The sequence below is a fragment of the Phytophthora infestans genome, genomic scaffold, assembly GCF_000142945.1.
Source record: "Phytophthora infestans T30-4 supercont1.56 genomic scaffold, whole genome shotgun sequence".
Classification (NCBI taxonomy): Eukaryota; Oomycota; class Peronosporomycetes; order Peronosporales; family Peronosporaceae; genus Phytophthora; species Phytophthora infestans.
Window position 1 is genome coordinate 708,265 of NW_003303703.1, and position 22,096 is coordinate 730,360.

Consider the following 22,096-nt stretch of genomic DNA (forward strand, 5'->3'; position numbering starts at 1 on the left):
TTGTCCAGAATACTCTAATGGAAATCGACGGTGCGTGCAACACGAGCTAGACGTCTAGCTAACAATCTAACGTGACTGGTGTTACAGGAAATACTTATGAAATGTTGGAAGAGATGGAAGGGGTACCTGCTTTTGCATCTGGCACATCGATTTGAACTATGGGAACGAGAGTCCCCCAGCACTTCTGCTGGCGTACAAGACGCGCGAGCGGCCACCTGCATCGCGTCCAGGTAAGAAGCGTAGGAGGAATTTGCAGGAGGAGGACGGCGGTAGTGCGAACGAGGACGACGGCAACGCCAATAACAGTGAAGGTGACGACGACGCCAGAGAGGCAGGCATAACTGCGTACGGGTAGGTTTATGTTCAATCTACGTCGACTTTACAACATGCAATCAATTGAAACCGCTATTTGGCTTTTACATCATTGGCCATTATAAAACAATTCGTAGGTACCTGCAACAGGCAATGCTGTAAAATATGGCCTTTTCGGTAGACAGTACAGCGTTTATGTTGGTAAAGGGAGCATTAGCAATTTCGTTGGTTCATTTTATCTACCTAATACGACTTTATGTTGCAGATGCCTTCGCTATACCCACCGGTCTATCCCAATGTGTTCTACCAACCCGCTGTTCAAAACGCGGACTTAAACGACGATACATACAAATTCTTTTATAAGAAAAAATGATATTATAAAAAATATATACCCTCGTAAATTAGCCTGGGTACTAAGGGGTTGAATGGATAAAAACATAATGCTTCGGATTGCTTTGAATGCTTGTTTGCCGCTACTAGTTTCCAACGTGCTTCTGGGTGATCTGAACCCCACGCAGGAGAGGTTACATTGACCCACTGCACCTCTCACCTTTGACGTAAAATCGGTCCAATCGGCTTGCTAATATTTTATGTGGGATAAGGGGTTAGCACATTTGGAAATTATGTTTATCCGGCCAATCAATTTAAATCTTCGTGTCCCTTGAAAAAGTGGAAGGTTGCAAACCACCAGCGAATGCTAGCTATGATTGGTAGAAAACAATGTCAGAAGGTTTGACATGAAGCACACCCTCGTAGTTGACGGATGAAGGATTGACTTAATTGGCTAAACAAATATATTTACTTTCCAGCCGTGATAACCCCATTTAAAAGTAGCCCCTATCAGTGCGTTTAATTTCGTAAAGTGACAATGCTTGATGGTTGCGCAGGCAGCACCCATGGTGATCTGCGAGGCGCCGCTCGAGCCTGAGGCGCTGGCGGAAGCGTCAGTCCCAGAATGGGTAAGATGCCTTGTGCTGTTTTGATGCCGCATTGTCGACCTTCCAGCCAGCATTTCCCTGAATCCGTAAGTACAGTGCCGGTAATGGTACCGGCCTAAGAAAACAATTTCATTTTTAATTTGAGCACAAAAATGCACGTATGCACTTGTAGCATTAAAAAAATGTATTGGTAAATTATTGGTGGCAAATGGTGTCAAGCGTCTTGAAGTCGAGATGTATAACGTCTGTTGTTGCTGATGGCACTGATGGTGCTCCTTGGGATTACAATCCTAAAGATACGCAGAGGGTCAGCCCGGCACAGTGGGGTGAGTACTACCCTGCGTGCAACGGCACCAATCAGTCCTCAATCGAAATAGTGCCAACTGACGTCGAGCAGAGATCCAAAGTGAGGAGCACTCTTCGCTTCAGAGGTTCCTGTCCTTCTTTCAGCCTCACACATAGTGGAGAAGGCTACAAGGGAGCTGTCATCGATGGTGACTACGCGTTGATGATGCCGGTATTCCCGCAGTGTTTCTAACTGAAACTGTGTAAAGGCTCCTGTCAGGTGAAGGCGAACAAGGCTCAGTACGACCTGCTGCAGTTCCACGTGCACGCTCCTTCAGAACACACTCTGAATGGAGAGCCTCTTGACGGCGAGGTCCACTTCGTTCACAGCAATGCCGACGGCTCCGCCCTACTAGTTGTCGGGGTTTTCATGGAGATTGACCCTTCGGGTAACACGGATCCGTGGTTGGAAGCCGTCATTGATGGGATCGACGACGTCTACCAAGCCGGCCATGCTAGACTTGTAAGTTTGCCTCGTCTGGATCCTTTGTTGTCGTCTGAAAACTGATTTTTTTTCAGGACGTCCTACTCGGCGCTGATCAAGAATCGCGTTGGCCGTGGTACTCTCTACAACTACCCCGGCAGTCTGACAACTCCCGGTTGTGACGAGATTGTCGACTGGTGGGTGGTAGAGAAACCGATGATAATTTCGGCTAAGGACCTTACGCGCGTTCGAGAGAACCAAGGAGCGATCGAAATTAATTATAAAAACGAGAATTCTCGCCCGGTGCAGGCGCTCAACGACCGTACAATTGAGAGATTCAAATAGAAGAAGCACAAAAAGAACAACTATGCGTAAATATACTTATCGTATTTGAGCTCCAATATATATTGATATTGCTAAATGAAATTCTTTTAAGGTTTCATTTTATGTGATCGTATGAATGCGTTTTAACCTAAATAAATTATTTCGATGAAAGCCATGTATTTCTCTATTTAGTAAAACTATTTGAGGCTGATGACCTTGTGGTCGTTCAGCGGCAGTACATGACGAGCGTTGTTACCATTGTCAGTCACTCTTAGCTGTTTCAGTGGGCATGCAAGTCTTTGGGAACTACAGAGATAACCAGGCGTCGTGAGGCTTCCGGGGTAGTTGTAGAGTCGTTTTGCGTTGGCGTTCACTACATTGGAGTACGAACCACGATATATAACGCAGCATAGTTACTGTCAGTGCGGATCTAATACTTTACACAGGTTTCAATAGAGCTTACCACCAAATACGCTAGCCTTGAATGTATCGTCCGCGTGTTTGAGCACATTCATCATCAAATGACAGCGAGCGCGAAGCTACATTTGCTCCCGTTCTAGTGGTGATATCAATGGGCGACTGCCGAGTACCCGTCCCAAGTGGGGGTATTGGCGGTCCACTGCGCCGATCCGGCCATGGTTGGGTCGCTGGTCTTGTACCCCCATGGTACGCCACACGAGACTTGAGCAGACACGATGGCTTTGGCGAGGGTGCATACGGCGATGATAGCGGATGCGATGGCGAAGAATTTCACCAATGTGTTGTTGAAAATGAATGGGGGTGCATGTTGCCGCTGTTGTTGTTGTTGTTAGCTACCAATACTAATTTGAGAACGCGTGATTCGTTGTTCATTGTCTCGGTTGGAGACATTTAAACGTAGATATCTTTTGGGGTAGTATGCTTGGTCTTGATTTGCATCTTCTGCCTAAACAGGAGGCCAAGTGGAAGCTCTTAACGCTGTTAGTGACGCAGAATGTTGGTGGATTGAAACGCGTCGCACACTATTAATACGCCAGCAATATAGCAATATGACACTTGCTAAATCAACACATGGTCTACGCTTAAGTAGCTCAGCACAGATGTATGTGGGCAGAAGCGCAAACGGAAGAGGGGATTGTCATCCGATTATTTATTCTCGACCGATTTGGATCAGTCACAGGAAGCCGGACGCGAGCTGTAACGTTGAAGTTGATGCAAATCTTTGCAGAACATGGAATTGAAACGACGATCCCCTAAACAAAAAAATACTTCGAAGTAGATTATTCGCTTTGAATAATGTTTATTTGCCTCGACAATAGGTTTTAATAAAAATGTGCTACTCCCACCAAAACAACACATACCGATTTACACACAAAGCGAACTAACAACTCAAGATGCACCAGCAACAGTTGAACAAAGTGATGCAAACCGCTCAATATTATTGATCAAAGCAACAATCTATACGGTCTACAAACAACACGCAAAATGCCTACTGCAGACTTACGACGGTGCGTCCGTTCAGTGGTAGCACGGGGCGAGCGTTGTTGCCATTGTCCGTCACAGACAACTCCTTCAGCTGCGTCTGCAAGCGGGTGAAGTCCGCCGCCGCGATCGACATGGGCTGCTGCACGACCCACCAGTCGACGATTTCGTCGCAACCAGGAGTCGTGAGGCTGCCCGGGTAGTAGGTGCGGGCGGCGTTTGTGTTTACGACGTTAGCGTACGATCCACTGTGTCGCATCGATAAATCATATTTGTTAGCAATATGCACTGACTCGCACAGGGGCCAACCATACTGGGGCTGACAACTTACAGGTTCATCGTGGTTGCAGCGGCCGGCGTGACAGCTTCCATCCCGTCGAGCACCGAGCCCATCCACGGGTCCGTCGTGCCTGCGTTCGCTACTTGCAGAAAGACACCCACGACCATAAGGGCAGAGCCGTCTGCGTTGCTGTGGACGAAGTGGACCTCTCCGTCCAGCGGCTTGCCATCGAGGGTGTGCTCCGAGGGGGCGTGGATGTGGAACTGCGCCATGCTATAGGAGGCACCGTTCGCCGATGCCGCGCAGGACCCTGTTTTTGAGGATAAAAGAATAACATTGATATTGTGGAGGCATTGGTTTGGAGTACCATACAGTTTCATACGTGCACAATGAGTTACCTCCAACGACACTTGCCATGAACGTATCAGTCGCCTGCGTGAGATTAAAGTTGGCACACTCGCCACTGAATTTCAGTGAGCGTGTTGCCACGTTTCCTCCCGTCGTGGTGGTGATGTCAATGGGTGACTGACGAGAACCACCGCACGTGGGGAAGTGGTCGGCCCACTGCGCCGGTCCGGCCATCGTGGGGTCGTTGGTCTTGTATCCTTACGGTGCACCCGTGGTTTGCGCGAATACGGTGATTTCGGTGGTAGCGCAGGCGGCGATAACAGCTGATGCGGCGTGGAAGAACTTCATGGTAGTGGTTGTTGTTCGTGTACTGTAGTTGTCGATGTTGGTTTTGGAGAGTAAATTGAGGAATGAGTCGTCTGATGGCCAAGGTTTTGTAGGACGGACCACAACGGTGACAGTACTACGAGGCCACGTGCCTCGTGTTCGATACGGAATCTTTGCTGAAGCTGTACGAATGCCTCAAGGCTGTGCAATGATCAACGACGTTGCTGTTTTTTTCTTAAATTAATCGAGGCTGTGGTTTGATCAGCGAAGAGCAAGTGGATACTTAGCACATGTGCTTGACGTCGGACTCTTCTCCGCGAGCGGAATGCCGATCTTCGGGTTTCGCTTAAACGCCATTTGAATAAAAGAATATTAAACTGTCGTGGTAGAAAATTTGACCAGAAGATTTGAATGGTTAAGCAGAGCTTTAAGTGCTGCGATTGGAACGACAATACTCTGGATTAAATCCAAAATAATTTACAGAAATTCTTTAGAGTCGCAATGTTCCACTAAAATATGATTTTGGACCATCGGATTTAGATTGTTTTTGGACAACTGAGATATCTTGCTTAAATAGCAAGTTCGGTGCGGTACAATAATTCTCTGTTATTAGTGTATACATGAGAGTTGGTCCCGTGCACTGTCAGTCAGTAAAACACTGACCTTTTTTCAAGCACAATGCCTCAACTACAAGATTCACGAGTACAGCATTTCCTTAAAAACAAAACTACGGCATTTTTTATAAAGCAAATAACGCAAAACCGCTGGCAATTTGCTGGCAATTTTGTTGGTGGCATCTGATGGTGAATGAGGCAGCTAAACCGTCGACCACCCCATGGAAGTAAGACGCATGCAGCAGTATTAAAACCCATAATGTTGTAATAGGCGTCGCACCGCACCCGTCCTCCGGTCGGGCTTTACATGTTAGCTAACGACGTTTTACGCGGCTTTCCACGCAGCGTTAATCGATTTCGGTATGGTGGGACACCTTTTGGATAGATACAAATTGTTGACACGGTGACTAGAAGCAAATAGCTTTGGCATCCAGGTGTACTGATATGGATATCACTACATGTAAAGTCGTGATGTTAACGATTTTGCCGTTTGGGTACATTTCTATTTGTGGAAGATGCATATAAATATTTTATTTGATTTGCAAGAACACCGACGTCGGTTTACTAATGTCTGCCAAGATTCTATTTTGTGGGGAAAAAATCTTCGTAATGGCGGATCCTGGATCTTGTCGAGGTGGTAAGGTATGTCTTTAGCGTCGTTGATCATACGCACGGATCCCCCTGATGGGGCCCATGTCGAAGGGTGAGTTGCGAAATTCACCATCACACGCCACCACCAAATTTGTCAGCGGCTTGCGCTATTTGTTCTAAAACATGCCGTAATTATTTGAAGAACATGTTTAATTACTCTTGCATCTTGCTGTTGAGGCATAAATCGCAAAGTCAACTAACTGACTGTGAACGGTACCAAATCTTATTGATACACGCACGACAGAGAATTATGGTACCGCACAGAATGACACGTCGTCAATTTTGACCTAGATTAGAATTTGTACGGTGGTTTTCGTACTTAGCACTGAAATTAAGGTTAGCCCTTCTAATCAGATTGCTTGGTCCGAACCAAGCGCAGGGGTTGGTGAGACGTAATTTGGGTCTGACCAACGTTTGGTACCAGTTTAGTACGCACATGGTCCACCGGATGGAGAGGTTTGGTCCACGTGCTTGGGCGATTTTCGGAAGTCTTTCAATGAATTCAAATCTACTGGGAAACTTTCCTGCCACACCGAATCAACGAGGAATTTCCATAATCCAGTTCTACAGTAGTGTAGTGGATTCTGAAAATCGGCGAGTTAATTCAGAATTTGGATTAGAAAAACAGTACAGCCCCGGTAGGTTTAAAAATCCACTACTACTGTTTAAGTATGCACATCTGACAGCAAATATTGCAGAATTTTATAAACGATTTTTTTAATTATGTAGTCGCTAATAGTTTGCATTTTCTTACAAACTTCACATTTAGCTCATTAGCTTTATCAAAACTTCTACAATTTCATTTTATTGTTTTACGTTCCTATAGATCTGAATAAAAAATCCAATCCGATAGTTTGTTAGCTAAACGCATATGAGATTCGGCTTTAAAAGCATTTTTGGTAAGTCCCTAAGCTGTAAAAGAAGCGTTGGTATGAAATAGGTTTGAGTTAATTGCTTGTTGAAATATTATGCTAAAATTCCTGCAATGTATATCCTCTAATCAACACTGCAACACTCCCTATACTATACTAATCACTCTGGAAAGCCGATATAGATATCAGATGGCGTCTAATCGACACCCGAAGATCGGCATTCCGCTCGCGGAGAAGAGTCCGACGTCAAGCACATGTGCTAAGTATCCACTTGCTCTTCGTTGATGATCAAACCACAGCCTCGATTAATTTAAGAAAAAAAACAGCAACGTCGTTGATCATTGCACAGCCTTGAGGCATCGGTACAGCTTCAGCAAAGATTCCGTATCGAGCACGAGGCACGTGGCCTCGTAGTACTGTCACCGTTGTGGTCCGTCCTACAAAACCTTGGCCATCAGACGACTCATTCCTCAATTTACTCTCCAAAACCAACATCGACAGCTACAGTACACGAACAACAACCACTACCATGAAGTTCTTCCACGCCGCATCAGCTGTTATCGCCGCCTGCGCTACCACCGAAACCACCGTATTCGCGCAAACCACGGGTGCACCGTGGGGGTACAAGACCAACGACCCCACGATGGCCGGACCGGCGCAGTGGGCCGACCACTTCCCCACGTGCGGTGGTTCTCGTCAGTCACCCATTGACATCACCACCACGACGGGAGGAAACGTGGCAACACGCTCACTGAAATTCAGAGGCGAGTGTGCCAACTTTAATCTCACGCAGGCGACTGATACGTTCATGGCAAGTGTCGTTGGAGGTAACTCATTGTGCACGTATGAAACTGTATGGTACTCAAAACCAATGCCTTCACAATATCAATGTTATTCTTTTATCCTCAAAAACAGGGTCCTGCGCGGCATCGGCGAACGGTGCCTCCTATAGCATTACGCAGTTCCACATCCACGCCCCCTCGGAGCACACCCTCGATGGCAAGCCGCTGGACGGAGAGGTCCACTTCGTCCACAGCAACGCAGACGGCTCTGCCCTTATGGTCGTGGGTGTCTTTCTGCAAGTAGCGAACGCAGGCACGACGGACCCGTGGATGGGCTCGGTGCTCGACGGGATGGAAGCTGTCACGCCGGCCGCTGCAACCACGATGAACGTGTAAGCTGTCAGCCCCAGTATGGTTGGCCCCTGTGCGAGTCAGTGCATATTGCTAACAAATATGATTTATCGATGCGACACAGTGGATCGTACGCTAACGTCGTAAACACAAACGCCGCCCGCACCTACTACCCGGGCAGCCTCACGACTCCTGGTTGCGACGAAATCGTCGACTGGTGGGTCGTGCAGCAGCCCATGTCGATCGCGGCGGCGGACTTCACCCGCTTGCAGACGCAGCTGAAGGAGTTGTCTGTGACGGACAATGGCAACAACGCTCGCCCCGTGCTACCACTGAACGGACGCACCGTCGTAAGTCTGCAGTAGGCATTTTGCGTGTTGTTTGTAGACCGTATTGATTGTTGCTTTGATCAATAATATTGAGCGGTTTGCATCACTTTGTTCAACTGTTGCTGGTGCATCTTGAGTTGTTAGTTCGCTTTGTGTGTATACCGGTATGTGTTGTTTTGGTGGGAGTAGCACATTTTTATTAAAACCTATTGTCGAGGCAAATAAACATTATTCAAAGCGAATAATCTACTTCGAAGTATTTTTTTGTTTAGGGGATCGTCGTTTCAATTCCATGTTCTGCAAAGATTTGCATCAACTTCAACGTTACAGCTCGCGTCCGGCTTCCTGTGACTGATCCAAATCGGTCGAGAATAAATAATCGGATGACAATCCCCTCTTCCGTTTGCGCTTCTGTCCACATACAATTGTGGTGAGCTACTTAAGCGTAGACCATGTGTTGATTTAGCAAGTGTCATATTGCTATATTGCTGGCGTATTAATAGTGTGCGACGCGTTTCAATCCACCAACATTCTGCGTCACTAACAGCGTTAAGGGCTCCCACTTGGCCTTCTGTTTAGGCAGAAGATGCAAATTAAGACCAAGCATACTACCCCACAGATATCTACGTTTAAATGTCTCCTACCGAGACAATGAACAACGAATCACGCGTTCCTCAAATCAGTATCGGTAGAAACCAACAACAACAACAACAACAGCGGCAACAAGCATCCCCATTCATTTTCAACAACAGCCCGATAAATTCTTCGCCATCGCATCGCCGCCTGCACCCTCACCAAAGCTATCGTGTCTGCTGAAGCACCATGGGGTACGAGACCAGCGACCTCACCATGGCCGGACCGGCACAGTGGACCACCAATTCCCCCACTTGGGACGGGTCCTCGGCAGTCGCCCACTTGAGTTTTTTGGGGCTTCAGAGATAGGCTTCTGTAGGACCCACCACTCGTCGCAATCAGGCGTCGTGAGACCTCCGAGTAGTCGGTTTCCGATGGTAATCACTACCTTGGCAAACGAACCACTACATGTAACGCAGAATAGTTGTTGTCAGTGCTGATCTAATACTTTTACACATCTTTGCAGGACGAATACTTACAGACTCATGGGCTCCCATCTCGTCGGACTAACGTTTTTCATTCCATCCAAGAACGAGACTAGGAACGCGACCGATGTGCCGCTGGTGACGACGTCGAGGAAGACGCTCACCACCGTCAGTGCGGACCCGGCTGCATTTGTGTGAACGAAGTGGACCTCGCCGTCTGCCGACCAGAGTGTGTTCTGAAGGAGCGCGGAGGTGGATCTGCGCCATCTTGTAGGACGCAGCAATGGCTTGGGCCGTGCACGAACTTTACGTTTACAGCTAGGCGATGGCATGATAGAACGTGGCGTTTAAAGTTTTGACAAGGTTTCAATAGAGCTTACCACCAACGACGCTAGCCTGGAATGTGTCATCTGTCTGTGTGAGGTTGAAGTCAGCACATTTACCACTTAATGACAGTGAGAGCGTAGCTACAATTGCTCCCGTCGTAGTGGTGATGTCAACCCAACTGAAAGAGCTGAACGTGACGGGCAGTGGTACCAACGCTTGTCCCGTTCTGGACGTAAATTCATCAGCCTTAAATAATTTTGGTTTAAAAGCCTATAAACACCTAGAGCTATTGAAGTTTTGTTTTCAGCGATGCTCCCAACACTGACTTTACATTGATATTTTAGGATCTACACGGCTGCACTTAGAGCAACTCCAGCGATTGGATTTTTTTTCAAAGCTTTGCGAGCCGCTTAAGACGTCAAATTTGGGTATCAATCTGCGGTGAGGACAGTAGCCCCCACCGGGAGTGTGACGGGGACTCGGCCGTCGTGTCACCACAATGACCAATCATATCATAGCGTATATCGACTTGCTGGCGCGGCCTAGAAGTGTCGAGACCGCACCGTTAAGAATCAATCTCAGAGTTCAATTTACCCCAAGCTTCCTACTTGTAGTGTATGCTAGTAAAGGGTTCCACTTAGCCCGTAGCACTTTGTAATTCGTCTAACGACCAAGATCAAGATGAACGACGCGCCCAAGGAATTCAATGCGGCGCTGGACCACACCAGCTTCTCGTACCTGTCTGCGATCGAGCTGGAGGCCCTGCACCGCCTTGTGACAGCGTCCGGTGACGCCGTGATTCAGAGCTTACTGACGACCGGTACGGTTGAGCAGCAACGCCTGGCCGCCCAGGGGTTCATGGCACGTGAGCTCACGGACCTTCGTCTGTGAGGGTCGACTACCAAGCCTTTTACAAACAGGACTGACATCGTCAAGATCGATCTCTTCACTTACAGCGGTGAAGGAAACGGTCGTCTCCACCTGAATAGATGCGAGCTCTAGCCCACGCCGTAAAGCTTTGAAAAACACCCTTCTTTGCGCAGTGTCTTCCAAACATCTTCGAATACAATGCGCGTGTCTGTAGGCATACAATGCCTTTTGGTTAGTACGAGGGTCACTAACTAAGTTGCAGTGGTATAGTAGCTCGCTACCGCGTAAGGGACAATCGTCCATCTCGTTGGGGCGCCTGCAAGACGTTTTGGAACGCTGTGCGTCTCGCGCCGGGTCACTTGCCTGCTTTGTCGCGCCATCACCCCCGTAACATCTAAAAACTTGATCAAGTGAATGGCTTTTCACAATAGCTTTCTAATGGACTGTTTGTACTATCGTCTGTTTAACACTCGTCACTTCAGTATATATCTATGATGGCATGTGCCGTCACCACACTAGTCGGTACAACGCACAGAACCAATCACAGTAATGGATAGCGTCGTCTTTCACAACGAGTATGTAAGCACATTTGTCAAACGACTTGCCTAGATGTAAGTAGTCCCAATGCAGCGCTTCGCACCTCTTGTTGCTGCGAAAGATTTTCGCTCAAATGCGATGCACGATCCTGCTCCCTTCACATGGCGGCACAACAGACAATCACGAGCTAAATTGTCCACACGTCCAAGGATGTTAGCAATAGAGAAGCGTCGCTGCATGATCTCCTTCAGAGAGGCACGACCGTGATAACCTTGTCACCCGCAGTGCGCCACCACTAGCAGTCGCTGCATAATGCTGACGTCTTCGCTTGATATCCAGATGCACCCGTCCTTGGCCCATAGATCATCAGTTCCTAGACCTTGCTGCCTCATGCCGCCAAGTATTGCTGCTACGTCCGGCCACTCAAAGCTGTCATTGCTGAACGGTCGAATAGGCATTAGTCTTGTCTGACGCTCCTCACCACTGTCTCCGACATGACTGGCTTCCTTCGATTCCTCATCGTCTGACCATGCACATTTTCGCCGTATTCGCTTCATGGCTACACTGACCGAGCGCTGATATCCCGCCTAACGCGATATTATGTCCGCCCAGACGTTTTTCACGCCCTCGATGTGTATAATAGAAAATCTGTATTCTATGAGCCTCATTGACCAACGCAACAGGTTGCCTCGCACATGCTTCTTGATTTCCTGCGCCGGCGTGAAGACTAGGATGAGATTTCTTTTGCCGCAGTACATGCGGAGCCCTTTGGTCTCATCAACAGGTACGAGAGTTTGTCACATGGAGTAACAATCATATATGTTTCCATCTCTCGATGACTCTCCAATTGCGTTGCGCCCAGTGAATGTTCCCCCACCCCCACTAACAGTTCATACTCTCTTGTTCGTGAATAGGATCTTGTGCCTTCCAGTCGGACACCTGAGTCACTATCACCGACCAAACAGAGCTACTTGCATCCGTAACGAGGATGGCACTTCGAAAATACCAGCATTGAACTCCCAGCTAACGCATCCTTCAGCTTGTCAAAGGCCTCCAATTCGGCTGCACTCAGCGCGATTGGAATTCCACTTGCCACACGCTTTGTACGCTTGGACGTGTGGGACATAACAGAGTCAAAAACAATTCTTGCTGTGGTCGTACCAGGCGGCCATATTCAATGATTGACGTCCTCATCCAGTTAGTCGAACAAATAAACTACTGTAATTCACTAGCGATTGATGGGTAAGGAAAGGCATGAAGCACCTCTTAATCCTTTCGGGACCATGCCTCACTCCAATGCAGTCTATCAGATTACCACACCACTTCACCTGGTTCTTGAATACGCAGGACTTATTAGCACTGAGCTTGAGCCCAAGCGCGCTCACTATACTGAAAAGATCTACAGCTGTGCACCTCCAATTCGGCAGGGCGGACCATATCAACAGTGCCAGGGCATAAGTGCACAACGTAAAGCAAAAAACAAACGCAAATCCAGTGCACTGATATTGGTTTTGTTTATTCAGTACGAAATTTACGCTTAGTTTAAGACGATGCCTGTGTGGCTCCAACAGTTTCTAATAGTCTTTGCAGATATGTTGCTCCAGCCTTCAGACAACCACTTCATGGCGGAGTAAACGTCGACCGGCGTGTAAGGAATACCCTTGTAGAACAGGTCCAGCTCCGGGGCTTGCTTCTTGTTCTGGTACTCATTCTTCAGGCACTTAATCATGCCCTGGTCCATGGGCTGCAGTACGGCAGTTGTGTTAGGCGGGAGCTTGCGAAAGCCACAGCCCTATGCGCTGCTGGAAGTGGTACAGCCACCCTCGACTAGGTGCATTGCCTCCGAGTAGCTGTACGCCTTCGCGCTGAGCAATCATTAGTACCGTAGAGCCCTATATAGTTGCGTTTCCGTGCCAAGTCTTGAACCCGTCAATATTCTGCATAATCTTGGCGTCAGACGCGCGAATCGCGGACGCGCAACAGCGCCTCCGGTCGCGATAGGGACCGGCAAGGCGGCAACGTCCGCCGACCGCTTAAGAATACTCTGGACAGTAGTGCACTTTACTGCTTGGGGGTCTTAAAGCGCTCCGTTGTCCAACGAGCAAGTTTGGAGTGAGAGCATGCAGAATCTGACTTCAGCTTCTCGCACAAAGACTGCTTATGTGCTAGAGTTAGGGACATGTAGGAGGAAGGGCGATCTTTGGCGGTAAAAATCAAAGTGTGTGTTTGTATGAAGACGTCCGATCCAAAATTTAAAATCAGATCGATGCGGCTTGTCATCCCTCCACGAGGAGCAGAAACCCGCTGAAGTTAATTGCTAGGGTGGTGATGGGCAAAGGTAATTGCGCAATCGATTCGCGTAATCATAAAATAAGGCAAGGTATTGACTGATACCGGTGCCGAATTGGAGGTGCACGACTGTACAAGCTCATCCAAGTACTCATCCGAAGTCCTTGCGTACAATAGTAAGTCATCGATCCACACTAACAAGTGATCGTAGAGTAGAGATGCGAAGCACCGCTCTGTCGTTACAGTAAAGTGCAGCATCAGAACAGCCTTGAGGAACTCTACGCGATGTGTAAAATTTACGATGGGTCATAAATCAGAGAATATTTTGGGAAGCTTCATCTAAAGACAGTTGCCAATACCCCTTGATAACGCCAAAAAGCCCAAACAACAAACTCCGGAATCCTATAACTAAAACGCTAAATGGACACCATCACTACTACTGTCACTGCAGCAGTAGTATCGTTCTCATTGTTTTGGCTAAACGCCAAGTAGTACTTTTCATCGGCATGCAATAAAAAGATCGATGCCATTATCTTGGAATAATTCCTTTTTTATAAATCCGTTAAATAATCAAATAGCTGAAATTTTACCTTTCGAGTATCTTCTCCTGCATATTAACGGTACTAATGGCACCCATTCTATGGCCATTCTCCCAAAAGTATGATATCCTGCAATTTTATTTGTCAAATATATTCCAATACTACGCGGTAACGTTTTGACAATTTAGATCAGAATGCACACCCAGCTGTATACTTGGTCAAGTACTATTTATTCATTGTGTATAGTTTTGGAAAGTTTACTCTGTACTCGTGCCAACTTGGTCTATCTGAAAAAAATATATATTGTACGATCGTACTTGTACTTATATGCGTTTTACAGATATACTCCTGATCACTATTACATGCGCAAGGCGGTACGAATTGTTTGTCTGTTGGGGTGTAAAAAAATGGAGGAACTTCCGTGACTTTCATTGCGACTTGACACAATGATGCCAATGGTCAGTGAATGCCGCTAAATAAATGCATAACATATTAGACGCGAAAGAGATTAAGAGTCAAGGAAATTACCATTCGATTTACCTCCTTGAGTCCAAAGGCGTTTCGTTCCCCCCAACGACCGAATTAACGTGTATGTCTGGAGTAAGGGGAAACATACTGAAATGAGGTTTTCACGGTTTCACGTATGATTGTTTATTTTGGAAAGACACAAAATATACCTACCCTTCAAGAACTGACTCGCATACAAACGTGTACATTCACGATATTGATTATGTAAAATCTATTTTATCATGTACCTTGTATGGGATAAGTAATAGGCAGCATGATGCAGTGGCTAACACACGCCATAGCCAGAAGCGTCGCATAAATAGCTTGATGGCTAGAGCTGTATACAAATGCCAGTAAAAAGTACAAATAAGCGTATACAGAAATCAAGAGAATTAGAAGGACGCAACAATTGTTTATTCTTACGTCTCGGACGCTCGCGCACGTTCTTACTGAGGTGATATATCGTCCGTTGGTGCGTCGCTGGGCTTGCTGCTCCCTCTTCACACACTTCCGCGTTCAGTGACTCCTTCGCCGGCACACGCCCACGGATGTTTCTCTTCTGAGCGGTCTTCGGTAGAAGGGCACCATTACGCCAGGCTTTATGCCAAATCTATAAGCAAGACATGGGAGCACCATTGTGTCGGTGCCGAACCTAATCGCACAAGAAAAGACATGCCAAGGCTTTAGCTTCTTGGACAGCGTCGACAGTTTGCCGTCGCTGCAACAGATAGAAGAGTCCCGCCGCGCGCGACATCGGTGCCTTTCAAAAGAGAGCACACCTTACAGGCTCGGGTGCGCCTCTTACGCCCACTCTGATCATTACCAGGTCTCTTCGTCGTTTAGAACAGCAGTATGGCCGTTATACTGAGACGCAGATTGGGTTTTGGACGGCGTTGCTGTCGCTTCATTGTGGTCGCGAAGTCCAATCCAGTCATCCTCTTTCAGTTGGCAAAGCTTCAAATGGAGCTGCTACAAGAACGTGACGTCACTGAGTTTGATCAATCCATCCGCAATACGACGTGCACTGAGCACGATGTAAGCATTGGTCACTGCAATATACTTTTGTATCTGTGGACTCCCTACATTACTGCGAGAAATACCATGCTCATGTTGTATGTATAAGAACTTACGGCTGTTGACACTGTCGTTGTCGGAGCTGATGACTTCGTCAATACAGGACGTATCATGAGGAGATACACATATAAGAGCACTCGACGGAGGGCCCGGTAGCTCATAAGAATCATTGGCAGCTACTGGCGTTTCTGCGATGTCACCTGAAGAAATTTCTGTACCACACACAGCACATACAAGTTTATATAATGCACAAATGTGTATGTACATTATGTTGGTCAAACCTCCATCTTAACGTGCCACGTCCTTTTGAAAACATGAGCTCGGCATCGGCTGATGTGTCTTGCTGCTGATTACCACTGCTCAAAATCTATTGTCAGATTGAATTAATCGTTTGAACAAAAAGGTAGCACACTACCTTGGTTTCGGGTCGTGTGGTTGCGTTTGTAGACCCGCCCCACCTACCAGTTGTCTTTGTCTGAAGCGCCGCTACATACCCACATGCGTTACGAATGTCTAGCAGGATTACAGTTAGCTCACTAGTCCTACCGAGGTCAGCTTTGTCGAGAAACCGCATTAGTTCCTTTTCTTTGATAAGAAAGTCCTCTCCGCGCTTGTCTGTCTTGGGATTCCCAGGTTTTAGGTACGCGAAGTCGACTAACCATCCGGTAGGCTTCTTCGGTGCTATACGGCCTTCTTTAGTCCTCTCCATCTCGCTTGGAAAGCCATTGCGTGCGGCAGCACCGAGGCCTTTGCCTACTGCAGCGAATCTGAAACTGGAAACAAAAACCATTTGTGCTCAGTAACGCAATTGTCATATTAGCTATGTGCTGTGTCAGTTTGATTTGTTACGTGCTTTCTCTTGTAATCATGGCCTGTTTAATTGAATTATTTTTGTCGAACTACTGGGGTTCAAGGATACATTACCTACCCCTTGTTTACCTGGAAATGGTAAAGACGCTTACAAAAACCAAGTATAGCAATTCTTATCGTGGACTTTACACGTTAAATGTTTTTGGTAACTAGGCTCTCGGGTTCGAGGGGTTAACCTAGTTTTGACCAATAAACATTGCTTTTTCTTGAATCTTGCTATCATTTCCGAGCAGAGGAAGTGTATATTACCGGTATATACCGTAGCAGAGGACGTAATCCCTGGTCACCCATGATTTTTTCCACGCAGTTTCATATTGCTATCTCGGCCGCGGTTAGCTTATCTATTGATGTGACACAGTATAATACAAGTATTAATAAGTAAAGAGTACAAGTAGAAAATAACGTGTCGCACTCAAATTGGTTTCACTACAGTCGAGATCTAAACAAAAAAAATCGTTTCATTCTATGTAAGTAACACGGATGACGATGTAGTTGAAATTAAAGTAGCGACTAAAAGAAGATATAATCTAGCATGCTGGGTACGGCGTAGGTTCCTGGTTATATCGAGTGACTGTACGGCCGTTTAGAGGCTGAACCGGGCGAGCGTTGTTGCCGTTGTCCGTGATGTGGTACTCAACCAGGTCCTGGTGAAGACGGCCGAAGTCGACCGACGAGATCTTGATCGTGTTCTGTACGACCCACCAGTCGGCATTTTCACCGCAGCCAGGCGTCGTAAGACTGCCAGGGTAGTTGTAGATGCCTCCGGTTCTGCACGCCTGACGAACCATCGTTGAGTACGATTTCCTGTGTTTTAGCAACATCAAAATTGTTAGTAAGAATCCAGAAAAGTAGTATTCTAGAATGTTGGAACTTACAGTTGCACCACAACTGCAGCAGAGCGTTCGTCAGTCGAGTTGACGTGCTCAAGAGCGTCAAGCACAGGGCCCAGCCACGGGTCCGACTTGGGGCCGACCTCAAGGAAGATACCCACCACCAGAAGAGCCTTGCCATCGGCAGACGCGTGCACGAAGTGGATTTCACCGTCGAGAGGCTTGCCGTTCAGAGTGTGCTCCGAGGGAGCGTGCAGGTGGAATTGGGCCAAGTTGAACGAGGCATCGCTAACCGAGACAGCACAGTTGCCTATGTTAGCAGAACCAAACGCGTTAGAATCTACAACATATCACATGATCAGGTCCATCACAATGTCGTTACCTCCAACAACGTCGACCTCCAGAGGCTCGGCGGGCGCAGTCAGGTTGTACGTGGGACAGCGTCCGGTGAAGCTGAGCGGGTTCGCCTTACCCTTGCCAGGCTTGGCTGACGTGACGATGTCAATGGGCGACTGACGCTTGCCACCGCAGGCAGCCCAGCTATCGGCCCACTTGTCGGTGTTCACCATGCTGGCGTCGTTGGCACGGTAGCCCCACACGGGACCAGTGGAAACGTCAGCGGAGACCGTGAGAGCGCAGGCAGCGGCAGCAGCGGCGACGGTGGCGATGAACTTCATTTTGTCGGAACGCAAACGGATCGGAGAAGGCAAGTTGTTGCGTTGAGAGTGAATTGAGGAATGAGGAACTTAAAAACGTTGAATTGCGGTGAGGAGCGCTTGCAAACCAACGAGGAACCGTGTTAGGATTGGTAGGACTCAACGTGCACAGAAAATCCGTGATGGCATGGCGGAATACGGTGCATGTATGTGGAGACGAACACGTGGTGGTAAGGAGGAAACCAGCCATCTGTGTGATGGGCTACATGTACCGCAACAACAGTCGAGTCAGAATGTTTTCTCAGCATCATTTGCTGTAGGCTACTCTCGGCAACGGCTTTGCGTTGCTTGAATCGATTCTAGAGAGCCTCTGGAAAAGCTTAACGTTGCGTACAATCGTTAGCTTTTTAACTAAAGCTGCGTACAATAGCTTAAGATCAACGTTGCGTACAATAGCTTAAGATTTAACCTTAAACTATTGTACGCAACGTTAGTTTTTTTCAGGAAGCTATTTACGTAGCTCTGTTTAGCAAAGTGGTAGAAAGAATAGAGTCTGGACACGAGGGTAGGCATGAACGGCTCTGTTTGATTTGGTGCACCCACGTGTACGACAGGTGCTACCAAACACATGGGCGTTTTCACGACTTCGAAGTTTGATATTGTAGGGAAAGAACTCTGCAAAATGGAAAAATTTCCATATCTCAGTGATTATCACTGAGATATTGTTTTTAGATGGGGTTAATTGCCAGTCCATGACATTAATCAGTAGACGAGTAGTAATAGCAGTTCAAGAATAAAATAGTAATGAACTGTGATTATCCTACTTAAAGCGTAATACAGTACGTAGTATTACATTCGACAAGGAGTCTCAAGTTAGAAGTGCGATGAAGTGGTTTTTTTTTTAGCTATACACAAGCTGAAAATACATGAAGAAAGAAACGATCGGATTTTAATGGTTTGACCCTCTCCTTCACTTTCATAACGTCCATTCTTCCCGACAATGGCCCCCAACGAAAAAAAGAAGCCGTGCTACGGACAAGTTCCATTTCATTTTGATGCCGCAGATCTCGAAGCTGCCAGGATTGGTCACCCACACATACTGCCTGCCAGCGATAGCCTCGCTGCCCTTGGTCTCCTCGTCTAGCATGACCTCGTGCACCTCCCACCAGGCGACCTTGTCGAGTTGTCTTTTTAGGTGCTGCACCTTGCTCGACAGGCGGCTGGCTTTGCTTCTGCGTGCGGCTTGAGCTGCAACCGCCTTCGGACCGCAACCACTTTTGCGCTCGAGGTGGCCCTTTAACTTGGTGCACGAACTGAATGTAACATGGTCTTCCTCGTCTTTGGACGACCTGGCTTTTTCTTCGATACACGGCGCAAAACTGGGGCCATTGCAGGAAGTAGTGAAAGTGAAAGTGTTAGCAGCTGAATACAATACATGCACACGTATATTGCTTTAGCTTTTAACCAACTTCACTGATGGCTTCCTTGGTTGCGATATGTATGTACTAATATAAGTATTAATACATGTATAATACTATCACTGACCTCAGTGATTGCTACGTTACTTACTATTTTCTGTAATCTCAGTGATAATCACTGAGATATGGAAATTCCTCCTGCAAAATGCACGGCACTACATCTTCTCGCATATCTAATATGCTGGTCACTTCGGCCTCGATCACCAGTTATCTCAAACAGAATGACAGGCGTGCGCTCGTTGCATTGGAAATTGAAGAGCTCTACATGTAAATAGAATTATACGATATATATTAGAGTAACAATGGGTTGACGTCGGACTGTAGATGACTCTGTAAACACGATACTGTATTGTGCGGATAGACGATTGAGGGTTTCAAAAAGCAAAAATGCACGAAACTCATCCAACGATGTAAACAGGTAGAGTGCGATTTGTCACTTCCCCCCATCGTGACACGGAGTGGAGATGACGGTAATCAGCGGTTAAACAAGAGGAGCGGTGGCAATTTTTATATACTTCAAAGAACAAAAATGTATTTCTACCAAATGGACGTGGTACGTCCACATTTAATACCTCAAAACGTGACTTAGTACGCTACGCTGCTTTGATTTAGATTCCCAACTGTGGATGATCAATCACCAACGCAGGCATGTTTATAAGTTTCTCAAGAAAGGCGAGGAGAATAGCACACACTTTCTGCTCGACTCTGGGGTAATATAGGTAGCGTAGCGGTCAATGCAGGCGACCGAGTGACAATTTCCTGCTCGTGGATGTGCCCGATCCATCTACTAATTCACCGCAGGTTGCAGCTACCCCACTCTGCTGCATGCTTCTAGGTCAGACCTTTTCTATGTTTAGGACAGTTTGGGGGTCGTACGCACTTGGTCTGCCCTTGTCTTGAGCCTTACTGATTCTTTGTCTTAGCTCTGGAAGCGAGAACAGATTTGCAGGTGGCCCGTGAAAATAGTAGGCTGTTTGTATCGGTGCTGGTAATACCGTCAGTTATACGAGGATGTCGTACGGCAGTTGGCTGCGACCAAGCACTTGGTGACGACTGCAGATAATAACCAAAGAATTGGCTTTGCCAGTACGACATGAGAGTCGCACAGCCTGAAGTGCAAGTAACGGTGCTGAGTTTTGTATGGGTTTTGTGCTGAAGAGAAGCAGAAGCAAAGTGAAGTTTGATGTGGATTATGGAGGAGTTCTCGCGAGACCTTGCGGGGTAAGACGGTGAACAGGAGAGAACTTGAGTGTCTCTGCGGGACGAGACCGGCTACCTCCGCTCGCCCACCTGAGAGTGTGCCGTAGTGGTCCACTATAGTCGTAAAGGTTTTTCGCAGGCTTTCCCTTAGGTTTACACTAATGCATCCTAATCTCACTTTTGGTTTTCCCATCAGCTACGCATTGAGTTCCTCCGAGTCTTCCTACACTGCCGACACCCTGCGCGACACTAAATAAATCTGCTGATTGACGCAGGCACAGAACGGAAGCGCTCCTAGGTTATGAGCCCAAACGCAGCGGGTTCTATTTACGTGGGTCTAGCAACTGAAGATGTCGAGCAGTGGTTTCCAAACCGCTTGAGCGGCGAGGCAACAACAGCAACCGGCGCAGAAAACCTGCTGGGCACCACCAAATCACCACTGTATACGGAAGGTGTAACGGGGTACGTAGCCCTAAGTGTACCTAGTGACACTTCACACTTCAGGAGTATGACACGTCATACTCCGGGATATTTGGTACGAGGTACCAAGGTTGTTCAAAGCCAACCATTAATGAAATGACATTGCATTTCTATAGGTAACCAATAGTTTGTATTAAACCCAAACTTAACCTACCTATAAATATACTCAGTTTACAATCTACCTTATTTAGGTCACTTCGCTCTCTTTAATTAAAGAGGGGACCTGTGAACTGCCGTTCACTGAGAGTTTGTATACTCTCGGAAGATACCTTCCTCTAGCGCAAGGTGCTGTGTGACCCCGTCACACTTGGTAGCACTAGTAGTCAATCCACGCCACCGCGGGTAGACTACCTGAACCTCTCCGAAGTTCGTTGCCATGTATAGGAGCGACTTCTCCCATTTGAAAGACTCTCAGTTCGAGTCGGTTCGGAAAATGGCAGGCATCTTCGGAATGGAGGCCCTGCAGAGCCTGGTGGTGTCAACACCGGCTGAGCAGCTCGAGCGCGTCAATGCATTTGACGCGTACGAGCAGGGCCCGTACTGCGCATATGCGGGAGAACCTGCAGGCTCCGGCGGCGGAAGCAAATCCGCCTCACCCGAAGCCAATACGGCTGAAGGTTAAGCCGTATGAAGGGAAGGAAGGCGAGAACCTTCACTTCTGGGTCCGAGAAGTAGAGCTCGCGATGGACACGGCTCTGATCTCGACCGAGCAACTGCGTGCTGCTTTTGCACTCTCCAACCTTAGCGGTCGTGCTAAGAGTTGGGTGTACACTCGGGAAGCAACATCCCCTGGATGTTTCACATCCTGGGCTCAGCTGTGCGAGCAGCTCCGAGCCGCGTTCCTCCCGGCGAACTACGAGTACGTTACGGAATCAGATTCGGCAAATTGAAGAGCGCAATAATGAGCTTCCAAAAATGATCCAAGAGTGCCAGGCAGCTGTTGCACGTGCAATGAAATCGGCAGTAAACAGCAACATATCCTATAGAGCGGAAACTCAGTAGTGCCAGTATGCAGCCGGAGAA

General features: G+C 47.4%; 3 protein-coding genes across 3 annotated transcripts; 1 reads left to right on the plus strand and 2 right to left on the minus strand.

The window, feature by feature from the left end:
• Window positions 1-3,811: 3,811 nt before the first annotated feature.
• PITG_17844 (carbonic anhydrase, putative) lies at window positions 3,812-4,780 on the minus strand (the record flags this gene model as incomplete). The annotated part of the gene is made up of 4 exons (XM_002896630.1): window positions 3,812-4,052; window positions 4,136-4,394; window positions 4,549-4,681; window positions 4,754-4,780. The coding sequence occupies 4 exons, from the start codon at window positions 4,778-4,780 to the stop codon at window positions 3,812-3,814; spliced, it is 660 nt and encodes a 219-aa protein (XP_002896676.1).
• A 2,759-nt stretch (window positions 4,781-7,539) lies between these two features.
• Window positions 7,540-8,074, plus strand: PITG_17845 (carbonic anhydrase, putative; the record flags this gene model as incomplete). The annotated part of the gene is made up of 2 exons (XM_002896631.1): window positions 7,540-7,723; window positions 7,812-8,074. 2 exons carry the CDS (start codon window positions 7,540-7,542, stop codon window positions 8,072-8,074), a joined length of 447 nt encoding a protein of 148 aa, XP_002896677.1.
• Window positions 8,075-14,437: 6,363 nt separating this feature from the next.
• Window positions 14,438-17,983, minus strand: PITG_17846 (carbonic anhydrase, putative; the record flags this gene model as incomplete). The annotated part of the gene is made up of 11 exons (XM_002896632.1): window positions 14,438-14,450; window positions 14,777-14,822; window positions 14,909-15,082; window positions 15,616-15,641; window positions 15,841-15,915; window positions 16,054-16,072; window positions 16,106-16,315; window positions 16,842-16,868; window positions 17,007-17,233; window positions 17,305-17,569; window positions 17,642-17,983. The coding sequence occupies 11 exons, from the start codon at window positions 17,934-17,936 to the stop codon at window positions 14,438-14,440; spliced, it is 1,377 nt and encodes a 458-aa protein (XP_002896678.1).
• Between the last annotated feature and the right edge of the window lie 4,113 nt (window positions 17,984-22,096).